The sequence below is a fragment of the Mustela nivalis genome, assembly GCF_964662115.1.
Source record: "Mustela nivalis genome assembly, chromosome: 14".
In the NCBI taxonomy this organism is placed as follows: domain Eukaryota; kingdom Metazoa; phylum Chordata; class Mammalia; order Carnivora; family Mustelidae; genus Mustela; species Mustela nivalis.
In genome coordinates, this window is record NC_139033.1 from 19,341,148 (window position 1) to 19,366,637 (window position 25,490).

General features: G+C 52.9%; 1 protein-coding gene across 2 annotated transcripts in view; it reads right to left on the minus strand.

The window, feature by feature from the left end:
* Positions 1-287: 287 nt before the first annotated feature.
* The window catches only part of CHFR (checkpoint with forkhead and ring finger domains), a 30,400-nt gene continuing 5,197 nt past the window's right edge, over positions 288-25,490 (minus strand). Inside the window, exons 3-18 of one of the 2 annotated variants that reach the window (XM_082699991.1) lie at positions 25,183-25,282; positions 21,435-21,544; positions 20,485-20,544; positions 20,125-20,334; positions 15,221-15,388; positions 12,875-13,034; positions 11,780-11,934; positions 11,530-11,692; positions 9,464-9,606; positions 8,354-8,470; positions 7,132-7,215; positions 6,553-6,623; positions 5,452-5,539; positions 3,420-3,527; positions 2,645-2,717; positions 288-1,468 (exon numbers count right to left, since the gene is read on the minus strand). In XM_082699991.1, coding sequence (XP_082556117.1) covers positions 1,426-1,468; positions 2,645-2,717; positions 3,420-3,527; positions 5,452-5,539; positions 6,553-6,623; positions 7,132-7,215; positions 8,354-8,470; positions 9,464-9,606; positions 11,530-11,692; positions 11,780-11,934; positions 12,875-13,034; positions 15,221-15,388; positions 20,125-20,334; positions 20,485-20,544; positions 21,435-21,544; positions 25,183-25,282 — 1,853 coding nt within the window. In that variant the 3' untranslated portion in view covers positions 288-1,425. The remainder of the gene's footprint in view (positions 1,469-2,644; positions 2,718-3,419; positions 3,528-5,451; positions 5,540-6,552; positions 6,624-7,131; positions 7,216-8,353; positions 8,471-9,463; positions 9,607-11,529; positions 11,693-11,779; positions 11,935-12,874; positions 13,035-15,220; positions 15,389-20,124; positions 20,335-20,484; positions 20,545-21,434; positions 21,545-25,182; positions 25,283-25,490) is intronic. The other variant, XM_082699992.1, reaches the window with a different exon arrangement.

The window sequence follows — 25,490 nt, forward strand, 5'->3', positions numbered from 1 at the left end:
GGCCGGGCCCTAAGATGGGAGGGCAGGCTTCCCTCCCGCACAGGCTGAGCGCAGGGCTCGGACACAGCCACAGCTTCAACCTGCAGCCAAGAGCCCGACACCTGGGGCTGGTGGAGCCGTGAGACCCTGCACCCTTTCCCTTCCACAGGCCCGGGTCGCACGGGGGCTGGTCTGAGAGCAGGGCTACGGGCTGGACCCTCGGGCGCTCAGCAGCGCCACCCGCAGCCCACCAGGACAGGGAGGAGCACATGGCAGGCGACACGCGAACCAGCAACCAGCGCAGGAGAGAAACAGACACGGCTTGTTTATTAGAGCGCAGGGAGGAGCAGGCCTCTTCCACAAACAGCGCTGCTTCTGAGTCCGTATCAAGAGCAAGACAACAGTTGAAAATCCTATTCCTGAGAAGAAGCAAAAAGTTACAATTTTGCAAACAAAAATAATAGATGATTTCAACAAAAGATAAAAAACGTATTTTTTTTTTTAACAAAGAACAAAATTTCAAGTATTATTCCAGATGACATGGCAAACCCAACGCAGATCAGATCTAGTGGAAGCAAAGGCTTCTCGTACTTTCGGGGGAGGGGCTGCTCCAGGTGGACCGGGCACCGGCGGGGCCCTCGCAGCCTGTGAGAAGAAAGTGGGGCGGCTGGCGGGGGCTGCAGTGCCAACAGAGCGACAAGCGGGTGCCAGGGCCCGGCTCCACGGCAGGCTCACGGTGGTAGCACCCACTTCTGCTCTCTTAGGACAGGGCCCCACGCTTGATGCTGGGTGTCTAGGGTTAGCAGTTCTGGACATCTGATTTTTTCTTTTTCTAATAAACAGAAACGTATGTTTATTCTTTCAAATACCCTACTATCCCAATTTTAGTCAATTTGTAAATTATAAATTATATTACTTGTGCTACCGTTTGTGATAAATCTCACTAGAAGATAAGCACCAAATCTAGTACAAAGAGGCCTCAGCAGCCGTGGCCGAACCCGCAGCGGGGTGTCCCGCAGGCTGTAAACTTTTGCTCCCTTTCCTTTCAACAACAAACTTTCCTTTTCCCCCCACGAAAGCTTTCTGGAAGAGAGAGGTCTGTTGGAGCCATAGTTCTGGGACAGGTACAGAGAGCAAACCTGAACGTCATCGTCTCAGTGGGAGGGCATGGTGACAGCGGTGCTTCGGCCAGAAGTGCTCCGGGCACCGGAGCTCAGAGGAGGGGTGGGTCGTGCCCCAGGCCTCCCAGGCCACTGGAGCGGGTTGGGGGGTCTCGCTAAGAAGGTCTCACTCCACGTGAGTCGTCACACTACAGTGCCGGACGCAGAGACCCCCAGCATCCCCTGGGGGCCGTAAAATGCCCTTAAAATGTCTGTAGCCAGTATTTTCTGAAACGCTGTCATTGACCTCCAGTACCCCCAAGCCACCTTGGTGCCTCCTAGATGCTCAGTTCTTGAACCTTGTCTGTTCACAGATGTGATTGAATTTCCTGCAGGGAGAAAAGAGTGAAATTACCACAAAGTATTCACAAAAGCGGATCCTGAGCTCATATGCTGGGAGAACCTGATGAGAAGCTGACCGCATACAGGGCGCTCGCGGTGACGTATTTTTAGTACCATCAAAGAAATTAACCCCTCCACCTTCTTCTTCTCGCTCTGTCAAATAAATAAATAAAATCTTTAAAAAAAAAAAAAAAAACTGTCTTTAAAAAAAAAAAAAAAAAAATAAATAAATAAATAAATTTTAGAAGTCAGACATTTTTAGGTCATTTTCTTAGAGACGAACTCAAACTCTAAGCCTCCTCCGTGTCCCCACAGACATATGGTGGTCCACCAGGGACCACCCTGCAGGACCAACAGACTTGCTGGCTGGCCTAGAGCACCATTACCTCCCTTTGTGACGGGCAGGACAGTCCCAGGGGAAGACAGGGGTGCCTTTGCTTTCCTCACCAATGTTTTCACTAAGAAAGACAAGTTGCTTGTGAGACTCCCTTCCCCGTACCCAAACAGTCTGCTACACGCTAGGCTCAAATACAAAACAAGGGTTTCGTTCCTCAGCATCAGTCTCCAAGGGAGCCTTTACTTGGGCCCTTGTCCCCGGCACTAAGGGCATACTCTCAGTGACTTTGACTTAAACCACGAATGACTGGGGATCCTTGTGACCTCCTCCGACATCAGTCCGTGAGACTGACTGACAGCATCACCTCACCTATACCTCCAGCCAACCCCATACGGCAAGGCGGATGTCTCCGTGAGCGGGAAATGCCTGGTGAGTCACTGAGTTAGAGCCATCACAGACACCTCTCAAGGCACCAAAGACAGAGCAGGGCGCCAACCCCAGCCACCGACTGAGAAAGCGCTAACTGGTGCGTCAGCGCGGACGGACGGCTGTGTTCTGCGGAACACGGAAACTATAGCACTGTTTCGTACACCACGTGACTTTAGACAAATAAAATGATGAAATTAGCCCATTTACAAGTAAATAATTGACTAGTTCATGAACATCCTTACAAGCTGAGCTGAGCTATCAACTCGGCCAAAACTTTTAAAAGAAAAAAAATCAGCTTCCTGTTAGGAAAACAGGGGTGTGCCTTTCTGCAGGTGGACCACGTGGGCGCCCCTTCCCAGCCCCGAGGACCCGTGCCGGGCAGCGCGGTCTCACTCACATTGCGTGGTGGGCCTTCACCTGAGTGCGGCAGTTGCGGCCCCAGTAGCAATCAGGACGGGATGTCACAGCCGCTAGGAAGAGGAAACAGGACATTATCCGTGATGCACATCACACTCACAAGCTCAGCTGCATGAATTTATGACCCCAGGAGACAAACAGCAGCAGAAAAGCCATGGCATCTGTCATGCTTTGTAACTAGTTTCCTTGGCCTGTTGCAAGATTTCAGGGGGAAAAAAACAAAACAAATAAACCATCCCAATTTAGAAAATAAGACTACTGGGGTGCCTGGTGGCTCAGTGGGTTGAGCTTCTGCCTTTGGCTCAGGTCATGATCTCGAGGTCCTGGGATCGAGCCCCACATCAGGGTCTCTGCTCAGCAGGGAGCCTGCTTCCCCCTCCCCCGCTGCCTGTCTCTCTGCCTACTTGTGTGCGCTCTCTCTCTCTCTATCAAATAAACAAATAAAATCTTAAAAAGGAAAAAAAGGAAAGAAAACTACTACAGTTGTTTTCAGGTTACTTTTGTGAATTTTGTTTTGGAAGCCCGCGTCCTGACAGACAGGCCCAGAGCCTGAGCTGACCCCCCACCCCAGTGAGGACGGCCCGGAAAGAGGCATGGCCCCCATGCAGCCTATCTGCCCATTTTTGTCCCTGCTGAGGCAGACAGCCACTAAGAACATGGAGCCAAGGCCCAAACAGGGTACCCATCACATGAAGGAACGCAGAAGCCAATCTAGGCAGAACAGAGCTGGGGCTGAGGAGGCTTCCTTTGCTTACCGGGCAACTCGGAAGCAGGAATGTTCTGCCGATACTGGTAGGTTAGCTCTCGGAAGCTCCGCAGGCCACAGCAGTAACACAGCACGGTGTTCCCTGTGATTCTGTAATCTGCAAGGGACACAGCCTCAGGTGGGCAGGCCAGTCAGCACGCGGCGTCAGCGCGACAGCTGTGGCTTTGTGAAGGCCTGGGACACCCGGCCCTGATCCACATGGTAGGGGGGCGGGCGGGGTGGCAGAGACAATGGGGCAGATGTTCAGAAAATGAGAACAAAAACAACTCATTTCCTCACAGCAAAGTAATTCCACTGGATAAAAAAAAAAAAATCAAGTATCTTAAAAAATTTTTAAAGTACTGAAAGGAATGAGTATTATTTTTCTCTTGACTTATTCCTAATTATGTGACAAAAACCAAACAGCACACAGGAAAGGACTTGTAAATCTGACCGCCTGCGACTTAAACAGAGAATGGAAACACAGGCCCTGAAAGGAAGAGTCATCGATCAGTGGAAAACACATGCACGACACAGATGACAACCTGCTGCTCCTTTATATAATAAAGGTACCCTACCAACCCAGACCCCCAAATCCAGACAGCCTACTATGGGCCAAGGTCAAAGACAGGCTAGTGAACCATGAAACAGAAAGAGCATAAATTCTGTTACTGCTCCAACGCGGGCAGACAAAATGACGATTCGCCCCGTTTGCCTGTCCTGTATTTCCAAGACCCGAAAGGCAGACGCAGGGCAGCCGGGCTCGAGAAGATACTGGCCTTCACACCTGAGTCGCGTCCTGGCGCGGAGAGTCACTACGGCAGAGTCCCAACTGTGCACAGCCTTCCTACCTATCCCAGCCGGACGGTTTCTCGAGCCTGCCAGAGCGCATGCTCCCCCCAGCAGCTGCAGTGCTGGCTCCGAGAGCGAAAAGGAGAAAATCCCTTAATACTTAATATCCTCTACTCGTCAATCGGTATGTGATGCAGGTCAAGGTATCATGCTGAGCTAACAGGCCACAGGACAGCGCGGTGGCAGGCCTTCACTTACGAGGACGGTGTGCACGCGCAGGCAGGGGCCCGGCCGTCCACGCATCGTCACTGTGTGCTCAGCTGCTGGGACTCCCCGTGATGGTTACGTTACCCTTTCTGCCTCCCTCTGTCACTCACACATCTCTGAGAGCCATGTCACCCTTACAGCAGTCCTTAAGGAGCTAATGGAGTTCAGGCCCTGTTCAGATGATCGGTCTGGGCAGCCACGGGGCTGCTGCAGAGAACACCCAAGATGCTCGTGAGACCGTGTCCACAAGACAGGAACTGTGTAGAAGCATCCCCAACAACTTCTAAAGTCTTTCATGATAATGTGTGTCTCAGAAAAAAAGGCCATCTGGGGCACCCGGATAGCTCAGTCGGTTGAGCGTCCGACTGTCAGGTTCCACTCAGGTCTCAAGTCATGATCTCAGGGTTGTCGGATCGAGCCCCACGTGGGGCTCTGCTCTCAGAGAGGAGTCTAGTCTGCTTGAGATTCCTTCCCTCCTCCTTCTCCCTTTGTCTTTACTCCTCCCTGCACAGCCCCCCCCCCCAAATAAAGTAGTAAAATCTTAAAAAAAAAAAGAAATAGGCATTTGCTGATTTGCTACAGTCCCCTCCCTCAGTGACAAAAATCCCATTTCACAGTGTACTGGGTGTCCTGCAACACAGGGCGAGCCCACCTCAAGTTCGCAACACACCAAGTGAGTGGCCAAGGAGGAGCCCGAGGATCTGGGAAGCACCAGCCCCAGGGTCCCCAGGCTGGGCCCGCCCTTCCCCACGGCAGAGAAACCCTAGAATACCTCCTGCGGGCTCAGACCTAACTTTACACACAGAAAACCTACGGTATCAGCGCCTTTCTGTTGGCCTCCATCAGGCGGGGGAGGGCAAGGCTGTGCCTGTGGGAAGGCAGCTGCGTGGGAGCCCCGGGCTCCGCCTGGCCGGCGTTACTGCTTTTCAAGGAGGCCAAGCCAGCGCCTCTGGAGAGAGGAAAGCAAGCGCGACGATGCTTACCGGACAGCAGGAACGCTCCCCTCTGCAGAGCCACCAGACTTTCCGTCAACATGTTCTTCCACGTCAAACCCCTGGTTGCCAGGTAATTCTGTGACGGGGAAGAAGAGAAACCTCAGCCACTAGCTTGGAAGAGGAAACACTAAAGTGACAAGGCAAACACCTCATAAAAGGCCCCTGAAGGTGGATAAAGCCACAGCCCGGGCAAGCTCGGCACGGCAGGGATTTGCGTCAGGCAGCTGGGGGGGAGCGCTGTGTGCAGCTGGTTGCGGGGGGGGGGGTCTGCTTCCAAGGCCGCAGGACACCCGGGACAGCCTACGGGCCGGGCCGCCCAAGCCTGACTCGGTGACACGCTCGCCACCTAGTTCCCAAGGGTTCTCGTCTGAGGTGCTCTATCAGAGCCTCGAAACAAGGGCTAGCTTCAGAAGCCTGGACGTGGGCGTGGCCACATTCCCTCTAAAATTCTGCCAAGACAGTCCTCGCACAGCAGTGGCGGGACAGCCCACTCTGGCCAAAGCAGCCCTAGGGCAGCAACAGGCCCGTGACCAGGTAAGGACGCGTGCAGGGTTTGGATCTACACTCTGCCGTGCAGACACACGGCTGCTGGGCTCCGTCTGTGCGAGCGCGCACGGCTCACAGCCACGAATGGAGCGCAGCATGCGGAGGAGCCCGCCGCGCAGGGGAGAGGCCCCACGTCCTGTGTGCGCAGCACTGCACGTAAATGGGACGAAGCCGGGACTCTTGGCAAGGGACTGATGTGCACATCAGACCCTGAACTTCTAAGAGCTGGGCCAGCTTCTAAAGCATGGCAAGGAAAATGTCAGAAAGGAAGAAACAGGAGACAGGCCCTGGTTCCACCAGGGGGCCAGCCCACTCCCCACCCAGACTCCGAAGCTCTGTGCCTGGGGCGGGCACTGGAGCGAGTCCTGCGGATTTGTGGCATAATGGGCATGAAGGAAATACCTCCTTTTTGGAAAATAGGAAAACACCCACACGGTGCACTCAGCAGCAGTACCAGGAAGAGCCATTAGCGGAGTTGCACACCTCAGGGGGCCTCGCTTGGCCTGAGCCCCCCCACGCCTGTCCGGGAGGTCCGTCCGTTACCTTGAGGACATCCGACTCATAGTGGTTGTTGCTCAGAACCCCATCCAGACACCTGTCGCCCAGGTCTAGCTCTGCCAAACAGAGGGAAGCAAAGTCACCCGTCTTACAGATGCTCTATGAAAGCACCATTCACTGACACTAAGATAACCCAATTTCCTTTCTTACAGAGTCTAGAAGAATAAAAAGTTCCATGATAAAATAGTTTTAAAAAGAGAACAGGCAAAATGACTTCCATTCCACTCCTTCCTGAAACGGATGGCCCTCTCCGCCTCCTGAGCACCTGGTCTGGCACAGCGAAGACTCAAAGCCACGGCCAAACTGGGTGTCTTTAGTGGGGCTGTTCGCGCATAAGGACACCCTCCTGACTGAGCTCCTATCCCTGTACCTCTCTGTTACTGCTTGGTTCTGAGCTGGAACAGAGTGACACTTCCAAACGTCGGACATACGCAGTATGTCAGGACAAAGCAGGGTCACTTGTGGCAGCCTCCTACAACGCGGGCCACACCACCCCGTCACCACCCTCAAAGGCACCGAGAGAACATGCAAAGGCACAGAACTCAGCCAAAGACCCGGCATTACCGCAGAACGGGGCCAGGCAGCCAAGGCAGCCGGCCCGGGCACAGCCCCAGTACAGGTGGCAGAAAGGCTGCAGGCACACGGCACCTGTGGACACAGCACAGCCTCTAGTCAGGCCATTTCAGTGAAGAATAAATTCAAATAACCGTTAAATAAGTGACACACTCAATTTTGACAGCAATAAAATAAAATAAAATAAAATAAAATAAAAGCAACTGCAAAGAAAAGCATGGCTTTCCACCTATTTTACTTAAAAGTGACACATTATAGGGGTGCCTGGGTGACTCAGTTTGTTGGGAGTCTGACTCTTGATTTTGGCCCAGGTCATGATCTCAGGGTCACGAGATCAAGCGAGTCAGGGTCCCTGCTCAGCAGGCGGTCTGCCTGTGAACCTCTCTCTACTCCTACCCTGCCTCTCCCTCCCCCACCGCCTTCATGCACATGCACTCTCTTTATTTATTTATTTTTTAAAAAGATTTTACTTATTTATTTATTTGACAGAGAGAGAGAGAGATCACAAGTAGACAGAGAGGCAGGCAGAGAGAGAGAGAGAGGGAAGCAGGCTCCCTGCTGAGCAGAAAGCCCAATGCGGGACTCGATTCCAGGGCCCCGAGATCATGACCTGAGCCGAAGGCAGCGGTTTAACCCACTGAGCCACCCAGGCACCCCACGCACTCCTTAAAATAAACAAATAAAAGGGGTGCCTGGGTGGCTCAGCAGGTTGAGCATCTGCCTTTGGCTCAGGTCATAATCTCAGGGTCCCAGGATCGAGTCCCCCATGGGGGTCCTTGCTCAGCGGGAAGCCTGCTCCTCTGCCTGCCTGCCACTCCCCCTGCTTGTGAACATGTGTGTGCTCTTTCTGACAAATACGTAAAATCTTCTAAAAAATAAAATAAATAAAAATCTTCTTCAAAAAAGTGACATATTAGAGAAATGTTACGGTCCTGATGTGGGGACAAACATCGGATGCAGACTTCAGAAAGAGACTGCCCGTATGTGGAAACTTGGTTTATGACGGGGTAGGCTATCAAGTAATGGAAAAAGATGGCTATTTGATAGGATTGCACAGACAGCCGATCCTGCAGATGAGAACACACAGCCACGTCTTTACACCAGGCGCAGCAGTCACCACCATTCTGAAACCTGAGCCTAGAGGGACCCCAAGAGGGGCTCCATGCTGGGGAAGCTGCTCAGGCAGGCGGTGCACATGCACACCCTTACTCACACTGCTGGGGGGCGATGCGGGGGTCCTGCTCGCGCTCTGCCCTCCGGTCAGGCATGGGCTGGAAGCAGCAGGTGCATATGGCATGGCTTCCTTGCAGGGCACACACATAATCCTGGGCTGCGGAACAGACAGGATATCCGGGCGGCACATAGCGGGACACAGGCAGAAAGAACAGGTTAGACCCCCATCCAGGGGAGTGTCTGGAAAGCACACAAGGGAACTCAGCCACAAGAAAACCCAGGGAGAACTCTGACCTGTTTTCTTAAATAGCCAAATGAAAGCTTACCATTGGAAAGGAGCCTTTTAAAAAACAGAACAAAAAATAGCAGAGCAACCTCTCGGCTCAGTGGCTGCAGCAACACTTCCAAGCTCACTTGAAGGTTTCTAACGTTTCCTCAGGCTATAAAGCCCATGTGATAAAACAATAAAGTGAGTTCTGTGTCTTCCAACAAGTGACAGGCCTGGTGGGCATGAGTGGCCGACCCCACCCTGGGAGCTGTGTCCATACAGCCCAGCCCCCGGACACTCCTGGCCACACGGGAGGCATCGCCTGTGCACACACATCTGCTACAGACGCAGTCCCTCCGGGGACTTCCATCTGCAGTCTGAAAACGACAGAGCCCACCTGAGGGATGGCAGAGTCGGGAGGTGACCAGGCGCTGCACTGCCCGTGCTTGTCCACAGGGCCACGGCGTGATGGCACACATCTGTGAACACGGCTCTGGGTCACAATCCTGGGTCACTGGCCTTGTGACAAGGCTCGAAGAAACTGGGCCCTGTGGGGCCATGAACTACAGAATGGCCAGGGCCACAAACATAGATTCCACCTGTCCATTGTCCCTTTCTTGTCGGCATCTGGCCCAAATGTCAGGTTCAGGACTAAACCCCCAGGACTGCCCAGGAGCAGAGGACCACGAGAAAAGTTAACTCTGGTTTCTCAGCCCAAAACAGACCCGGAGAAGCAAGCGGTTACGAGAGGTGGCAGGGCCATGGAGGCAGTGACAGGAGTCAGGCAGAAAGGGGAGAGGAGCGACAGGAACGACAGGGCAGGAGCGACAGCCGGATCCTGGTGGTCGCAGCAGGACGACAGCACGGAAGGCGGCATCTCACCTGTCGAAACACTGGTGGACGTGGAGGGCGCGTCCCCCGGAGCCGGTGCCGCCCCTGGCTCGCTGCCAGGCCCTGGGCAGGGGAGGGCCCGGCCCGCCTGCCGCCGGAACTCGGGGCACTGTCTGCATACGATGTACGGCTGGCTGCAAGGGGGGCACACGAAGGCCACACGCACCTGAGTGCGGAGAAGCAGGAGGCTCCTGCTCTCAAGTGTGCGGGGGTGGCGGCCACGCCCCCAGCCCCATGACAAGACCAGAGCCAGAAGCCAAGCCTGGAGGTGTCCTCTCTGCCCCCCGTCCCACCGCCGCCGCCCAGTGTGTGATGGGGAAGGACAGCCTGTCCCCGCTGGGCACCCAGTCAGCGCTCACCCGGAAGAGCAGCGGGGGCTCTCTGTCCCTCGCCACCCTCAGCCCCCTTGGCGGCTCCCGACACATGGAGACAGGCCCTGCCCGGGCCGTGCTTCGGCACCGCATCCCCCACAGCGCGGCCGCTCAGTCCCCACACGGGGCGGGGCGCGCGCTCACAGGCCTGATGCTGGGCGAGCCCGGAGCCACGTCCGGAGGCGGCCCCAGCTTGCCCGGCGCACTCAGCACGTCCACCCCAGCGCCTGGGAAAGTGCGTCAGTCAGAGCGCGCGTTGTGCCCCGCTGAATACCGCTGTCCTCGCAGCAGCCCTGCCCCGCCTCGCTTTATGCCCTTCCACTGAGCTTCCTAAAAACACAGATGGCAAAATAGAATCCACAGGAAATAGGCACAGACTCTTCCCTCATCTCGGAGAGCGCCTTCCTGGGCCTGCCTCCGACAGCAGGAGCCAGAGAGGGAAGAAAGGGTGAGACCTTTCTAGAATACCCCCAGCGAAAATGCTCAACCTCATTTCGGAACGAGATGGCACTCATCTCGGGCGACGCCGAGTGCAGGCAGGTCTCCCGACACCCCTTGACAAACCTCCCAGAGGCTATCGCTAGGACCTTCCTGACGGGCACGAGATGACACAGGTGCCAGTCCAGCAGGGCACCCTGGGTCAGGCTCTCCGACCTGACCACTCCAGTGCCGTCACTGACCTCTGTCAACTAATGCACATGTGCACGAAACTGTAACCACAGAGTGTGCACCGCAGCACGGCCTCTCCATGAGAATACTAGAAAGCCGACAAAACCACGTGTACGGCACAATCCCATCTTCGTACGAGCATTTCTAAGTACACCGCGTTTTACTTACTAACAGAAGGAGCTTGTGTGGCCACCTCTACGAGTGGCCACAAGGACGCACCATAATATGTTCATGCTAAAGTGATTTTTGATTCCTTCTGTTGGCCTGACCATCATTTGCTAAATTTTACAAAAAGAAACAAAGAATAGTAAATTTGGGAGGTTTGACTTTTGTCTCAGTCTGACGGCCTCCACCCGAAACTCAAACGGCGGACTTCTGAGTCAGGAAATGGCAGCTAGCACCAGGTCTCGAAGGACCACATCCCCTCAGCCAGGCGGCCACGGCCTCTCCATGGTACCATCCCGACCAACGCGGACCATGCAGCTCCCAGTGCGGGACCCGACACTCCCTGCACGAGCTGCTGAGTACACGCGCACACGTGGGACAAAGAACGCGTTACATCGTGACTTTGTTGTAGCCAGAACCCAAGCACCTTACGACAGGGCGTGGGCTCTGGTGCTCTTCATCTTAGAAGAGTCGGCAGTCAAGCCATTCGCTGGCCAGGATGCCCTGAACTCAAAAGATACTGGGTGCCAATGACATCTCAGTAAAGCTAGAAGGAAATACGGATAAACAGCAGCAAAAAATAAATGTTGTGTGCGAACCTGAGAGGGAGGGGGCACTGGAGGAGGCAGGGTGGCAAGTACCCACCCCAGTCACCCAAGGGAGTGGCTGTCCTTGGCTGGTGTCCACCCCATCCTTGCTATGCTCAAAGCAGCCAAGGTCACTGGCTAACGTCGCCCACGAGAAGCGAGGCCAGACTGTGCAGCAGCCAGGCTGCTGGAGGCGGAATCCAACCTGGACTCCCGCGCTGCCTGCCCAGCTCCCTGCCGCACTCGGAGCCAGGCGGAGGCTCACCTCACGTCGGAGGACTCGCTGTCCACGTCGGACAGCTCCAGCAGGTCCTCTGAGCTGCCCTCCTCGTCGGAGAACGACCTCCTGACTTTGGGCTGCAGCATGTCTTGCGTGATCTTGTTCCTGGCAGCCATGCTCCGCATGTCTTCCTCGCTGCGACTCTTGTCTGGAGGGAAAGGACGTGGCTCTACCGGCTGAGGGGCCCCGGAGAGACCCCCGCAGCGGCCAGGAGCTGGGCGGGCTCCCCACTTGCCTGGGTGCTGGAGAAGATAGGCCTCCACCAGGTTGTTCAGGATGTGGTTTTTACAGATCCTCTCGACGGGACAGCGGCACGTGGGGCACAAGGTGGAGCGCTCCATCCAGCCCGAGTAGCAGGCGGCACAGAAGGTGTGCATGCAGGGCTGCAGGCTGAGGGCACAAGGACAGGTCTTCAGACTCCCCCGCATCACCCGCCGCTAGAGCATCTGTCTGCCAGGCCACAGCAGCCCCCCAGACGCCAGGGCACGTGGGGCATGGCCTGCCTGGAGCAGGAGAAGCAGGGACCCCAGTTCATGCGGTCCCTCCCCAGAGGAGGATGTGCCTTGCTCAGGCTGAGGGTTCGTTAACAAACAGAAAAATGCGATTACCCCCGACCCACGGAGCTCACTTGACTCAGCAGAGCCTAGAGCCCTTGCTTGTCGGGCCGCAACACACATCACATTTGGGGCCCCGCGTTGGCCGCAGCCGCAGCCCCAGCTGTCGGGCAGGGAAGGCCACCAGGGGATCCGGCTCCCCTGGCAGAACGGCGCTCGACCTCAACTACTTTCACCTGGTCCTTGGGAATTCAGAGAAACCAGAAGTGACAATCTATGCTCCAGCAGGGACAGGAGAGCAGGCTGTGACTTGAAGCATACGAGGAACAGGGACACTGAGTGTGGAAAAGGCTTGCATTTCAGTGGAAATTCTAAGGGCTTTCACCCTTCAGTTCCCCAAAGAAGCAAGGAGGGGGCTCTCCCCAGTGGCTCCTGGGACCCACATTCCGGGGCATTGCCCCTGGATTAACTACGACATTCCCTTAAGGCTCGGTACAGTTCTCCGGTTTTGTGTCTGTGGAACACACACAGGCTACTGGGGTTATCTACTGGGAGCTGTGCCAGCCTGTGCCCACTGAGGCCACTGCCACTGCAGCCTCGTGAGCTCTTCCACAGCCTCAGGTACGGGCACCGGGCTCTGGGCAGGCTGGCCACACAGGTCAAATGACAGTGACGTCCACAGCATCGAACCTGCCCTGAGCCAGAGGCTGGCTACCCCGCGGCGGCCGCTCCCCCCGGCTGCGGCGGCCCGGCACACCTCGCCGCGGGGCGCGTACCTCACACAGTCGTGCAGCAGGTCCTGGCAGATGATGCACGTGAGCGTCTCCTCCATCTTGTCCGGTTTCATGGCCTCGGACCGGACACTGCCCAGGCCGGTGTGGGTGTCTCTACACTGGTCTGCGGCCAGCAACTGCAGGGTCACGTCAGGGCCCCCATCTGCGAGAGAAAGGGGTGTGTTGTGACCACCGCAGCCAAGCGGGGAAGCAGCAGACTCTGGCTCTTCTGGGTTCACGAACACCTCAACCTACGGACGGAAGACGCAGCTCCCGCCAGTGTTTGTGTTTCTTTTCTTTTTGAAAGATTTTATTTACTTATTTGACAGAGAGAGAGAGAGATCACAAGTAGGCAGAGAGGCAGGCAGAGAGAGAGGGGGAAGCAGGCTCCCCACTGAGCAGAGAGCCCGATGCAGGCCTCGATCCCAGGACCCTGAGATCATGACCTGAGCTGAAGGCAGAGGCTTAACCCAGTAAGCCACCGAGGCGCCCCTGGTGTTTGTATTTCAAAGGGTGTTCTGAAGGGGGCTGAAAAGCAGCTTCAAATTCCAATACACTTAAGTTTCGTACGAAACTTAAACGTAATCACATAAAGAGGGGCACTCGGGATACATGCTTAAAGGCCATTTGTCACTCAGGATTTGTATGTAATGTCATTTTTGTTTAAACAAAAAACGTGACTTGTGTACACACTGGAAAGTACGCGCTCCGATGTGACCAGGAGCTGTGAATCTTCTTTTCTGTTCTGCTATTCCACAGTGCTCGTGCGTTGCTAACCACAGCTTAATTTTTATTTTTAATTAAAGAAATACTTGCACACAATTTACAAAGTCAAACATTTACAAGAAACCAGAAGCAGGAGCCCTCTTCCGTGGTCTAACCTCCACTGAGTTAACGACTTTCGTGTTTTTAGCTACTTTTGCTGGTATAGAACTTCGTTTTTTTTTTTTTTTAAAGATTTATTTATTTATTTGACAGAGAGAGATTACAAGTAGGCAGAGAGGCAGGCAGAGAGAGAGAGGAGGAAGCAGGCTCCCTGCTGAGCAGAGAGCCCGATGCGGGACTCGATCCCAGGACCCTGAGATCATGACCTGAGCCGAAGGCAGCGGCTTAACCCACTGAGCCACCCAGGCACCCTAGAACTTCGTATTTTTTAACTATATAATACCTTGCCTGGGTTCGATTTTTTTTTTTTAAGATTTATTTGGTGGGGGGAAAAAAAAAAAGATTTATTTGGTGGGGGGAGATGGGGTTTAGGGGCAGAGGGAAGAGAAGCAGACACCCCGCTGAACAAGGAGCCCGACTGGGACTAGATCCTAGGACCCTGGGATCATGGGATCAAGATCTGAGTCGAAGGCAGACACTTCACTAAGTCACTCAGGTACCCCCCAAAGTGGCCTCATTTTTATACTAGCTTATTATTTTACGCACTATTGCTGATTTTTTCCACACACACCCCCAAGGCAGTCAGTTCAATTTTCACACAATATGCAAAATCTTCCAGTCTCCTCCCCCAAGGTCCTCCTCCCTCCCAGAGCCCCTGGTCTCACTGATCCCATCCCCGGGCGGTCTCCAGCCTGCGGCGCAGCCATTGTCCCACTACACATTCCCAAAATTTATTATAGTTTTTTTAACTTTGTCTTTTTAAAAATAGATTTTTCTCTGAATCACCTTTACGAAAAGGTTAAAGCTATCGCTTAAAGGCAACAATTTTTTTTTTTTTTAAAGTTCATTTACGGGGCGCCTGGGTGGCTCAGTGGGTTAAGCCGCTGCCTTCGGCTCAGGTCATGATCTCAGAGTCCTGGGATCAAGTCCCGCATGGGGCTCTCTGCTCAGCGGGGAGCCTGCTTCCCTCTCTCTCTCTCTCTCTGCCTGCCTCTCCATCTACTTGTGATTTCTCTCTGTCAAATAAATAAATAAAATATTTTAAAAAAAATAAAGTTCATTTACTTTTTAGTAAGCTCTACACCCAACGTGGGGCTGGAATCCGTAACTCCAAGATCGAGAGTCACAGGCTCCCTCGAATGAGCCAGCCAGACTCCTCCAAAGGCCACATATTCTTAAAAAAATGATTGTCAAATGTGGACAGAACAGCAACTCAGAACACATTGCTTCTGGACCACGAGCATAACCTGACAGTAAACACAGTGCAATCCAATGATGACAAAAGAAAGAAAGAAAAGGTTCAGATTTCCATTCCAAAAAGCCGAGGCACCACAGGTGTCTGCCTGAGACCTATCCTCAAACTTCTGGAAAATGGGAGGCCCCACCGGAAGCCGCTCGAACAGGCCCGCTGGGACCCCGGCACTCCCACAAGGGCCAAGACACACAGAACCCCGAGACTCTGACCTCCTTTCATTCTCTTCCTGCTGGGCTCCAAATCCTCCTGATCCCGGGGCTCTGACAGAGAAGAGGAAGCCCCCTCTCCGTCTGGGAAGGCTGAAGGAAAGGTCGGGATTTCATCACCGGCCACAGACGGACCACACTCTTTCGGGGACACGCCTGCATCTCCGGAACCTGTGAGGAGGACAAACAAGAGAGGTTTGGATTCACCTGCCCTGGAAGGAGAGAGCACAGCAGGTGAAGCATCACGGGTTCGAGTCAGGCCTACGTAATCCAAGATGCCACATTCTCAGTGACACACACTCACTAGCAATACGGAGCTGCGTCTCTTAAACGCACCTGCGCCCGCTGCTGTGCTGGATGGACCTGGAGCGAGCAGCGTGCTCGCGTGGAAGCAAAGGCAGACGTGTTTGTGGTTGGGATCGGCCTGGAACGTTTCGTCTCACACGGGGCCAATCCGCATGCGAAGTAAGGCCGAACACTCACCGTGCCGTAACTCATGTTGGCGCAGCTACACCCCGTCCTCTCAGAAGAGCCGCACTTTGGACGGCAGGGACACCAAGGCCAGACAGAGCAGAGGGACGGTGCGGCGAGAAAGGAAGGAGCAGGAGCACCTCCCAGGGCAGCGCTGATCCGCGCAAGCCGGAAGCCGGAAGCACTGATTGAAACGAGCCGGCAGGAGGGTAAGGAGACTTTCTAATAACCTTCATCTGGATAAAGACCTGGTTTATAATACCATCCGCGACAGTACAAGCGTAGTCGGTAATATGCAAGTGTTTAGTGCCGTTATTTTGAAAAAGAATGAAACTGCCCTATAGCCGCCCAAGGAAAATGGTTAAAACTGTTGAGGGAGCAAATGAGCTTTACACAGAGGGAAGAGAAGAGACGGGGTCAAGGGGCGGCTCCTGGCTCTGGTTCTCACTCCCACTATGGGGGGCGGGGGGAAGGGGGCGGCTCCTGAGCTCTCCCTCCAGAATGCACACCACGATGGCGGTGTCTCTCCAAGAGACCCACGGGGAGGGTGAACTCAAAACCTGTAAGAGCACCTGGCACCCAGAGCACACTCAGCAGGCTGCGAACCTTATCAGTATGTACACACTCAGACACACAGGAAGATGCCCCCAGCTTCACACAACTGGCGCTAAGCTTTCCATCTGAACAATCTGCTTACAGAAAAATTTTTTATGATTTTTTTTAATCGTACAATACATAAATGCACTGCCCTTTTGCCCTTTCATGGTAAAATTAACAGTTGTATGTGCACGCGCGCGTGCACACACACACACACACGCACACGTGTCACATTTTCTTCGATTCCAGGTCCTGGCCTCCGTGAACGCCGCTGTGGGAACAAGGACGTACAGGTGCCTCCTGCAGACAGTGATTTCACTTCTCCGCATATTCACCCAGAAGCGAGGCTACTGCGTCAGACACAGTTCCCTTTTTCACCATCTGAGGAGCCTCGGCCCTGGTTTCCAGAGGGGCCGCAGCAGCCCGCTCTCCCACGACACCACGGGAGGCTCCCCTTGCTCCGCGTCCTCAAGAACGCTTGTCATCCCTTGTCTTTTCGACGCTGGCCATTCTAAGAGGTGTGAGGTGATACCGCATTGCGGTTTCCTTGAATGAAATTAGAACATTACCAAAATAAACTATCAAATCCCACCCACTCACATTATACACTGCATTAAGTATATAGATGGAATAGAAAAGATTCCTACTGGTATCAGAGCTATCAGAGCTATTCTGTGCTTCAATTCTGAATAGCTATTACAGTAACCACAAAACACACAGCTTGGGACCAGAGACAAAGCATGTTTTTACAGAGACAAACAGCTGGAGAGTAGCACTTAATCCAGAATGCCCACAGCCTTCCATCGTATCTGCGCTCATACGCAACACTCCCCGGGGTACACTCAAGGTCAGTGAATGTCACTTCTACTGCTCCTGGGGCGGCCCTCACAAGGGGAAGCCCTCGGGTGGGTGGAACCAGCAGCAGGGCAGCTCGTGACCTAACCGTGTCGTGTCTCTGTGGTTTAAGGAACCCAGGGGATACTCTAAAGGGCACGCGAGCCAACAGAACCGGGAGAACTTCAACCATCTGGGCAATTTTTCAGTATTTGGCATGTTTTTATCTAGGTAGTGTGATTGCCTTTTCTTTTACTCAGGAGTTTGAGGTATGATGCTGAAATAGCGGTAAGTCAAAGGCGTCTGAGAAGCTGGGACTCGAGTTCAGCAGTACCAGGAGACAGGCTGGAGGGCCTCCTGTGGTCATGAGTCTGGTTTCTGCTGCTGGTTATCTCCTGGAGGTGGTGGGTGAGACTCAGATACAGGGCTCACCAGCCACTACCGTTGTGTAAGCAAGCATGCCTGTTAAGTACCTCGAAGTCCTTTATGGACGCGCCGAAGTCCCCGTAACACGAGGGTGTTGGTGCTCAGCCGGGTGCCACTGACCCGGGGAGAAAGCGTGGTGTGCTGTGTGAGCCCGCTGCCGCTGGGGACTCGGCTGGGCAGCGGAGGCTCTGGGTAAGGACGGCAGAGAGAGCTAAAAAGCCTTAATGAGGGCAGCCAGTAGGAGAGTGGTGCTCCCTACGCTAAAAAGAGCAACTGTACTGGCAAGTGAAAACCAAGTTCACAAATATGGAAACAAGTTCAAATAATGTGGGAGAAATAAGGCTTCCGGTCTCAAGGCAGCATACAGAGTCTCTGCATTTACTGCCTCTCCTTCCCCAAGTCCCACCAGAACAGATGCTAAAATAAGGACCACCTTGGAGAACAGCTAGGTTGGCCAAGGAGACGAAGGAGACGGAGGAGACGGAGGGGACGGAGGGGACCTCTGGGGACAAGTCCTTTGCTGCTGAGCCCACAACCGAGTTCTAAAATTTTTAGAAAGACCTTGCTGGTTCCTGCCTCTGAATGTGTCTGCGACAGCTAGAACTTGGGCTTCTTGCAAGCAGAAGATTAAAAGAAGACAAAGAGCCGACGCGCCACGGACAGGAAGTGCCCGGTGACATCATGAGCTGGTGAGGCAGGGCGAGGCTGCGAGTCTCCAGACTCTGCTCTGGGAACTATGTCTTCTACTATTCACAGCCAAACACACCCTGGCCGAGATTTAAGGCGGTCCCTGTGCACTACAATGTTAAGAGTAAGAGAGGGAGGGGTCCCTGGGGGGCTTAGTCGGTTAATTGTCTGCTTTCAGCTCAAGTCATGATCTCGTGGTCCTGGGATTGAGGCCCCCCCTACAGCGGCTCCCTGCTCAGTGGGGAGCCTGCCTCTCCCTCGCCCCTCCCCCATGGCTTGTACTCACTTGCTCTCTCTCAAATAAATTAAATCTTAAAAAACAAGAATAAAATGGGACGCCTGGGTGGCTCAGTTGGTTGGACGACTGCCTTCGGCTCAGGTCATGATCCCGGAGTCCCGGGATCGAGTCCCACATCAGGTTCCCAGCTCCATGGGGCGTCTGCTTTGCTCTCTGACCTTCTTCTCGCTCATGCTCTCTCTCACTGTCTCTCTCTCAAATAAATAAATAAAATCTTAAAAAAAAAAAAAAACCAAGAATAAAAAAAGCATTCTAGGGATAATTTTGAGTTCCCAAAACAAGGTGAAGAAGGCTTGCTTCACTGAAGAACATCAAAGAGCTTAATGACCAGGGTGAACCACCACTGTCCTGGGTACTGTAAAAATGTCAATTCTCCCCAATCAAAAAAATCTCAAAAAGACCTTTTTTTTAAACTTAAGATAAACCTAAAGAGAATATGGAAAAAAATATAGAAGAACAGCTAAGAAAGTGAACTAAAACATTAACATATGTAGGGGCGGTGGGGGGCTCAGTTGTTGAGCCTCTGCCTTTGGCTCAGGTCATTACCCCCGGGGTCCTGGGATCAAGCCCCACACTGAGCTCCCTGCTCAGTGAGGAATCGGCTTCTCCCCCACCTGCCCCCCCCCGCTTGTGCTGCTCTCGCTCTCAAATAAATAAAATCTTTTAAAACAATGAACATATATAGTACGATCCAAGTCACAGAACATATATATGTATACACTCTACACCCTAACAGTTATCTACAAAGAAATGTTCAAGTCCCACGGCACCCAGGGAGTCTGAATCTTCTCTAGTGACCAGGGAGGAAGGTAAAGACCAGTACATGAAAAACTGGTTTTAAATTACATGTTATTCCAGGAGCACCTGGGTGGCTCAGTTGGTAAAGCGTCTGCCTTCAGCTCAGGTCACGATCCTGGAGGCCTGGGATCAAGTCCCGAGTTGGCCTCTCCGCTCGGCGGAGAGTCTGCCTCTCCCTCTGTCTCTCCCCCCGCTGGTGTGTGTTTGTGCACTCTCTCTCAAATAAATAAATAAAATCTTTAAAAAATAAATAAGTAAATTATATGTTCCTCTGGGTGACCTTTGGAAACATTATGCTCGGTGAAAGCAGCAGACACGAGAGGCCACAGACTGCATGGCTCCACTTGTATGAAACGTCCAGAAGAGGTAAGTCCACACAGACAGAAAGCAGATTAGTTGGGGGAGGGGCAGTGACTGTTGGTGGGTGTGGGGTCTCCTTTTGGGGTGACAAAAATGTTCTGGAATGATACAGTGGTGTGAACGCACAACACTATGAATGTAGTAAAAACCACAGACGTGTACACTTGAGCGGGGTGACTGTTACGGCCTGTGAATTATATCCCCGCACAAGGACAAGACACACCATGCTACTGCACGGCCGGACTCTCCACATTTCTACCGCAGATGGAACACGACACCGTCGACTCCGGCAGCGATCTTGCTGCTGACAGCCTAATGCCTGATGCCACCTCTGGCTTCCCCAGTGGCTTCTATGTCTGTCTCCGTCCACAATAACACGGGTCATAATCAGTGACCAAAGAGGCACGCAGTGACCGCCCTGAGGTTCCCCTCTCACCAGAGCTGGAGGAAGGCGCTCGCCCTGCAGAGGCGGGCTCCATGGAAGAGGTAGAAGCCGTGGGGAAGAGGTCTGATGTCGACGTCGATGGCTGTGGTTCCTCAAAGCACGCCTGAGTGGTGGGCGATGACGGCAGGACCTGGGGGTCATCACCTTGCCCTGCACCTGAGGTATCTTTGGTCACGTGGAACACATTCTCTTTATTAGCTTCTGCAAACACGAAAGAACAGAAAGAGCATACGGTCAGGGTTCAGGGGGAGCACCACAGCTTCAGCCAAGACGTTCCAGCGTATGAAAAGGCTTTCCTAGTGAGAACCAACAGCCCTTACTACGCACCTGCGCTGTTACGGCCTCACTTACCAAAGGAGTCTTGCGTGACGCCTTGCTTCTCACTTAAAGATTCATAGAGGTATGCCACATCTAAAAGGAAATCAGCAATCAGAACGGAGTCCCCAGGACCATCAGGAACCCCATTCCCCTTTCTGTTCCTTTTTGTCACGTCGGTCCCTCGGTCCTTGCTGACGATGTTGACTTGCGAGCGGGTAACAACATTAACCAGTTCAAGAGATTTCAAAACAAGTGACCCAAGATAACGTAACCAACTTTAAAATAAATAAGGCTCGGAATAAAAGGTCTGCAGGCAGGAGGCAGACTAGGGGAGGCAGAGCGATGAGCAGGGGGTGAACCTGTGCTTTGCTTGTCGCTTCAAACCACCAGCAGGAGCAGACACGGGACCTGCCACGTGGCCAGGGGCTGGTTTTGACGACGTGGAAGACAACCCGAGAATATCTGCCTCCCTCTTCCAGTTCATGGTAACCTTTGAAAGACTCCCTCTCAACTCTCCTTGACCTGTATCATTCCTCCCCAAACAAATACTCAGATCTGGAAACGCCCGAATGGAATCCAGTCAGATGTCTGTTGTCTCCTATAAGGTCTTCAAAAGCAGATGACCTCTGGCCTCCAGCTCCTATTCTAGGTCTGACTCCCTACAACTGAGGTTTCCTCCGCTATGTCACCCGGCCCACCCCCGCTCACTTCCCCTGGCTCTGCTGAGATGCATGGCTGTGGCCAGGGTGGGATTTCGGAAGAATGGCTCGGGCTCAGACTGCAGGGTCAACACTCCCATTCTCAACAGACATGACTCATGCCGAGAGTCTATATCAAGAGCAGAGAAAATGTAGCTAACACTACATTCCTACTGGAAACAGCTGCTTCAGCACACTTCCTTTCAACGACGCTTCCCAGCGGCGGCAGGACCTCCCCGCCACGAACCACCCCTGTGTCCACCCTGTCCAATCCCTCTCTCTTACTGTGTTCTGGCTCATTCTTCCTGTACACCAAGTAGATAACATCCCCCGTCTGCAAAGGGCAGGTCTGCTTCTTAACAACCTTCAGCTTGTTAATCACTGTTCCATTGGTGCTGCAGAGACAACGAATTGCAATTTAGCCTACTTAAAATAACTCCGGAGTGAAAATTTTCTTTCTCTACCACCACTAGGGAATCAAATTAGTATCACTGCTTTGAAAACGATAAAACACTCCTAAGCACAACGTAAATATTTAAGGAGCCATATATGCCAGTGCCACACCGCAGTTCTCCCGAGGAAAAGCTTGCCTGCTACCCCTCGTTGACAGCCAAACTCGTCACCAATCTCACCGACGTGTCTGCTTTTCCCTACGCCACATTCTCCCCCATTTGCCTCCTGGTGGAGCCCTGGAATTCTGCCAGCAGCTCTGATTTCCAGCTTCTTTCCCGCTTCTGCACTCTGCTCTGCCCACAGATTCAGCCCTCCCTCCAGGAGTTTCAACCAGGTCAGCTCATTCCAGTCAGCACTGACGCCTCTTAAGAGATGGGTTCCAGGGCGCCTGGGTGGCTCAGTGGGTTAAAGCCTCTGCCTTCGGCTCAGGTCATGATCTCCAGGTCCTGGGATCGAGCCCCACATCGGGCTCTCTGCTCAGCGGGGAGCCTGCTTCCTCCTCTCTCTCTCTGCCTGCCTCTCTGCCTGCTTGTGATCTCTCTGTCAAATAAATAAATGAAATCTTTGAGACGGGTTCCAACGAGCACCTGGGTGGCTCAGACAGTTAAACGTCCTGCTCTTTGATCTCGGCTCAGGTCTTTTCTTTTCTTTTTAATATTTTATTTATTCATTTGAGAGAGAGAGACAGAGCAGAAGCAGAGGGGCAGGCAGAGGGAGAGGAAGAAACGGACTCCCCGCTGAGCTGGAAGCCCGACTGGGGCTCAATCCCAGAACCCTGGGATCATGACTGGAGCCGAAGGCAGACACTTAACCATCTGAGCCACCCAGGCGCGCCTCGGCTCGGGTCTCGATCGTGAGTTCAAGCCCCACACTGGGCCCCACACTGGGCCCCACACTGGGAGTGGGGCCTACTTAAAAAAAAGAGAGAGAAAGACAGGTTTCCGGCAGAAGCAAATCAGTGCCGACTACGGGCTGAAGGTGGCGTGGTCCCTCGGGTGGGAGGTCACTCCGGTCAATCAGGGAGCACAGATGGAAGAGGGACAGGCTGCCAAGGGGACAGACAGGAGTCTGAGTCAGCCGGGACAGGACGGGACAGCACTTCCCTGAGGGAGTCCTGAGTAGAAACCTGATGGAAAGTCGTGACCGGACGAAGCACCCGCCGCAGCATGGGAACGTATAGGACAAGGACACAACGCGGCGAGCGGACCGAACCGACCACAGGCGCTCAGACCACCCGAGCTTGACTCTGCAGCTTCACTCCTAAGGCCTCCAGGGGTGAAAAGCCTTATTTTCACATCTGAGCAGATGCCCACTAGTCTACTATTCCGTAAAGGGCCACAAAGTAAATATTCCCAGTCTCTGTCCCGACCACTCCGCTCTGCCTGTCACAGGGAAGCGGCCAGTGCCCCAGCGCGGCTTCACTTCCAGCAGCTGGTGGTGCTCCCCAGTACAGCCCGGTCACTGCCGCTGGGAGTCTCCCCACAATCCATTCTCACGCCCTTTCTAACCAAAAAAGTCTGACTTTACTCTTCTGCTTAAACCCCAATCAGTTCTCCCTGCTCTCAGGCTAAAGTCCAGACTCCTTAGCGTGGACACCAGGGCTTTCCCACTCAGGTCCACTGCCCGGCTTTGCACTGGCCACTCACTCTGCGTGCACAGGACCTGCTTGTGCCCCGGGCCTCTGCACCTGCACCTCCTCCGGCCGGGAACACCCTCTCCCCTCCAGCCACCACAGCCAGGGAACACGGCGGCGCCTGGAAAACGCAAGAAAAGGATTCTCTCCTAGAACCCCCAGAAGGAGCCAGCCCTGCCGACACCTTGATTTTAGTCCAGTGAGACCTGACTTCGACTCTGTATCTTCGACACTATGAGATCGCAGCTCTGTGAAAGCCAGTAAATTTGCAGCGAGTTGTTACAAAACTGTCCCATGGCCAGTCCCGGAGAGCCCCGCCCTGCCGTGGGACAGCTCCAGAACCCGCGCTATGCTGTTCTCCATCAGGCTAAGAAATAACTCAATCTGCTACCTAGTAGAAAAGGGGAAAGGAGCATCACTTCTGCCTAATAAACTAATTCCTAGTCTTCTACCCTACAACCGTAACCGCCAATCTCCTAACACTTGACCTTTACAACGATAAGAATTCGTCTGGTGGAAAAGGCACACTGTCAACACGCTGCTGAAGGCCACCTGCCACTTTGCCCCTCGCACCAGGCTGAAAGCACATTCTGACACCGCGTTCCTTCCTACACATGTGCCCCAAGCAAATAATCAGACATGAATGCAAGGAGTTCTGGAAGACAATAACTGCAGTGTCATTTACAATAAGAAAACGTAAAGGTGCCTGGGTGGCTCAGTGGGTTAAGCCACTACCTTCGGCTCGGGTCATGATCTCAGGGTCCTGGGATCGAGTCCCGCATCGGGCTCTCTGCTCAGCAGGGAGCCTGCTTCCTCCTCTCTCTCTCTGCCTGCCTCTCTGCCTACTTGTAATCTCTCTCTGTCAAATAAATAAATAAATCTTAAAATAAAAAAAAAAAAAAAAGAAAACGTAAAAAATAATAACTCTCCATCAGTAAAGGAGCTGACGGATCATTACATAATCACAGTGAAGGCGGCGAGATGGGTCCGGGTGCACTGACATAAGCGCCCCATAAATGAAAGTGAAAAAGGAGAAACAATGTATCTAGCAAAATACAAAATAAATACATTAATACAAAATAAATACGTATTTCTAATAGGTAAGTGGGATTTGGGAAAGCTTTTCACTTTTATGTACTATTTATGTTGTATACAATTTTTTTTTAAATTTATTTATTTGACAGACAGAGATCACAAATAGGCAGAGAGGCAGGCAGAGAGAGAGCGAAGAGAAGCAGGCTTCCCGATGAGCAGAGAGCCCAATGCGGGGCTCAATCCCAGGACCCCGGGATCATGACCTGAGCCGAAGGCAGAGGCTTTAACCCACTGAGCCACCCAGGCATCCCAATTTTTTATTTTCTTGACTTGGAGGAAAGTCTAACTTGAATAGGTTATCGCTGCCTTTTAAATCTTTCTTTCAGAAATATTTTTGCTTTAATTTGAACACATTTTTTTTTTTTTTAAAGATTTTATTTATTTATTTGACAGAGAGAAATCACAAGTAGGCAGAGAGAGAGAGAGAGGAGGAAGCAGGCTCCCTGCTGAGCAGAGAGCCCGATGCGGGACTCGATCCCAGGACCCTGAGATCATGACCTGAGCCGAAGGCAGCGGCTTAACCACTGAGCCACCCAGGCGCCCATAATTTGAACACATTCAAGAAGGGTCACAGACACTGAAGTGTTATTGGAAACAGGAAAATACATTTTCTAAGAATTTGACGGCCTACCAAACTACTGTGTCATAGAAAACAAGCCCTTGTTTCTTCTCTGTAGTCAATGGACTCCAGAAGAAACAGAAGTCCAGAACGAAGGGCACCGGGCTGTTTCAGTCGGAAGAATGTGGGCCTCTTGATCTCAGGGCTGGGAGTTTGTGCCCCACGATGGGTGTGGAGATTACATAAAAACAAAAACAAGAAATCCTTTTAAGAAAAGTTCAGAAGGAGCTTACCTGGTATCTTCCAGTGACACCTGACCAGATTTTTCATCCACTATGATTTTACAGTGATCTCCGGAGACCAGTTTATTGCCGGGGAACGAAAGGTCACAACCTAAAACAGAGAAAGGATACACACTGGATATGACCATGGGGACCATGCATAATACTACCCTTTGCCTATCAAAGCATGTGCTTGAAAATCAGGACCCATGTTGTATGCACCATAGGAGACAACACCTAATAAAGCAAGAAAGGAAGCAATTTTTTTGAGATTTATTTATTTTTTTTAAAAATTTTTTTATTTTGAGAGAGTGGGGTAA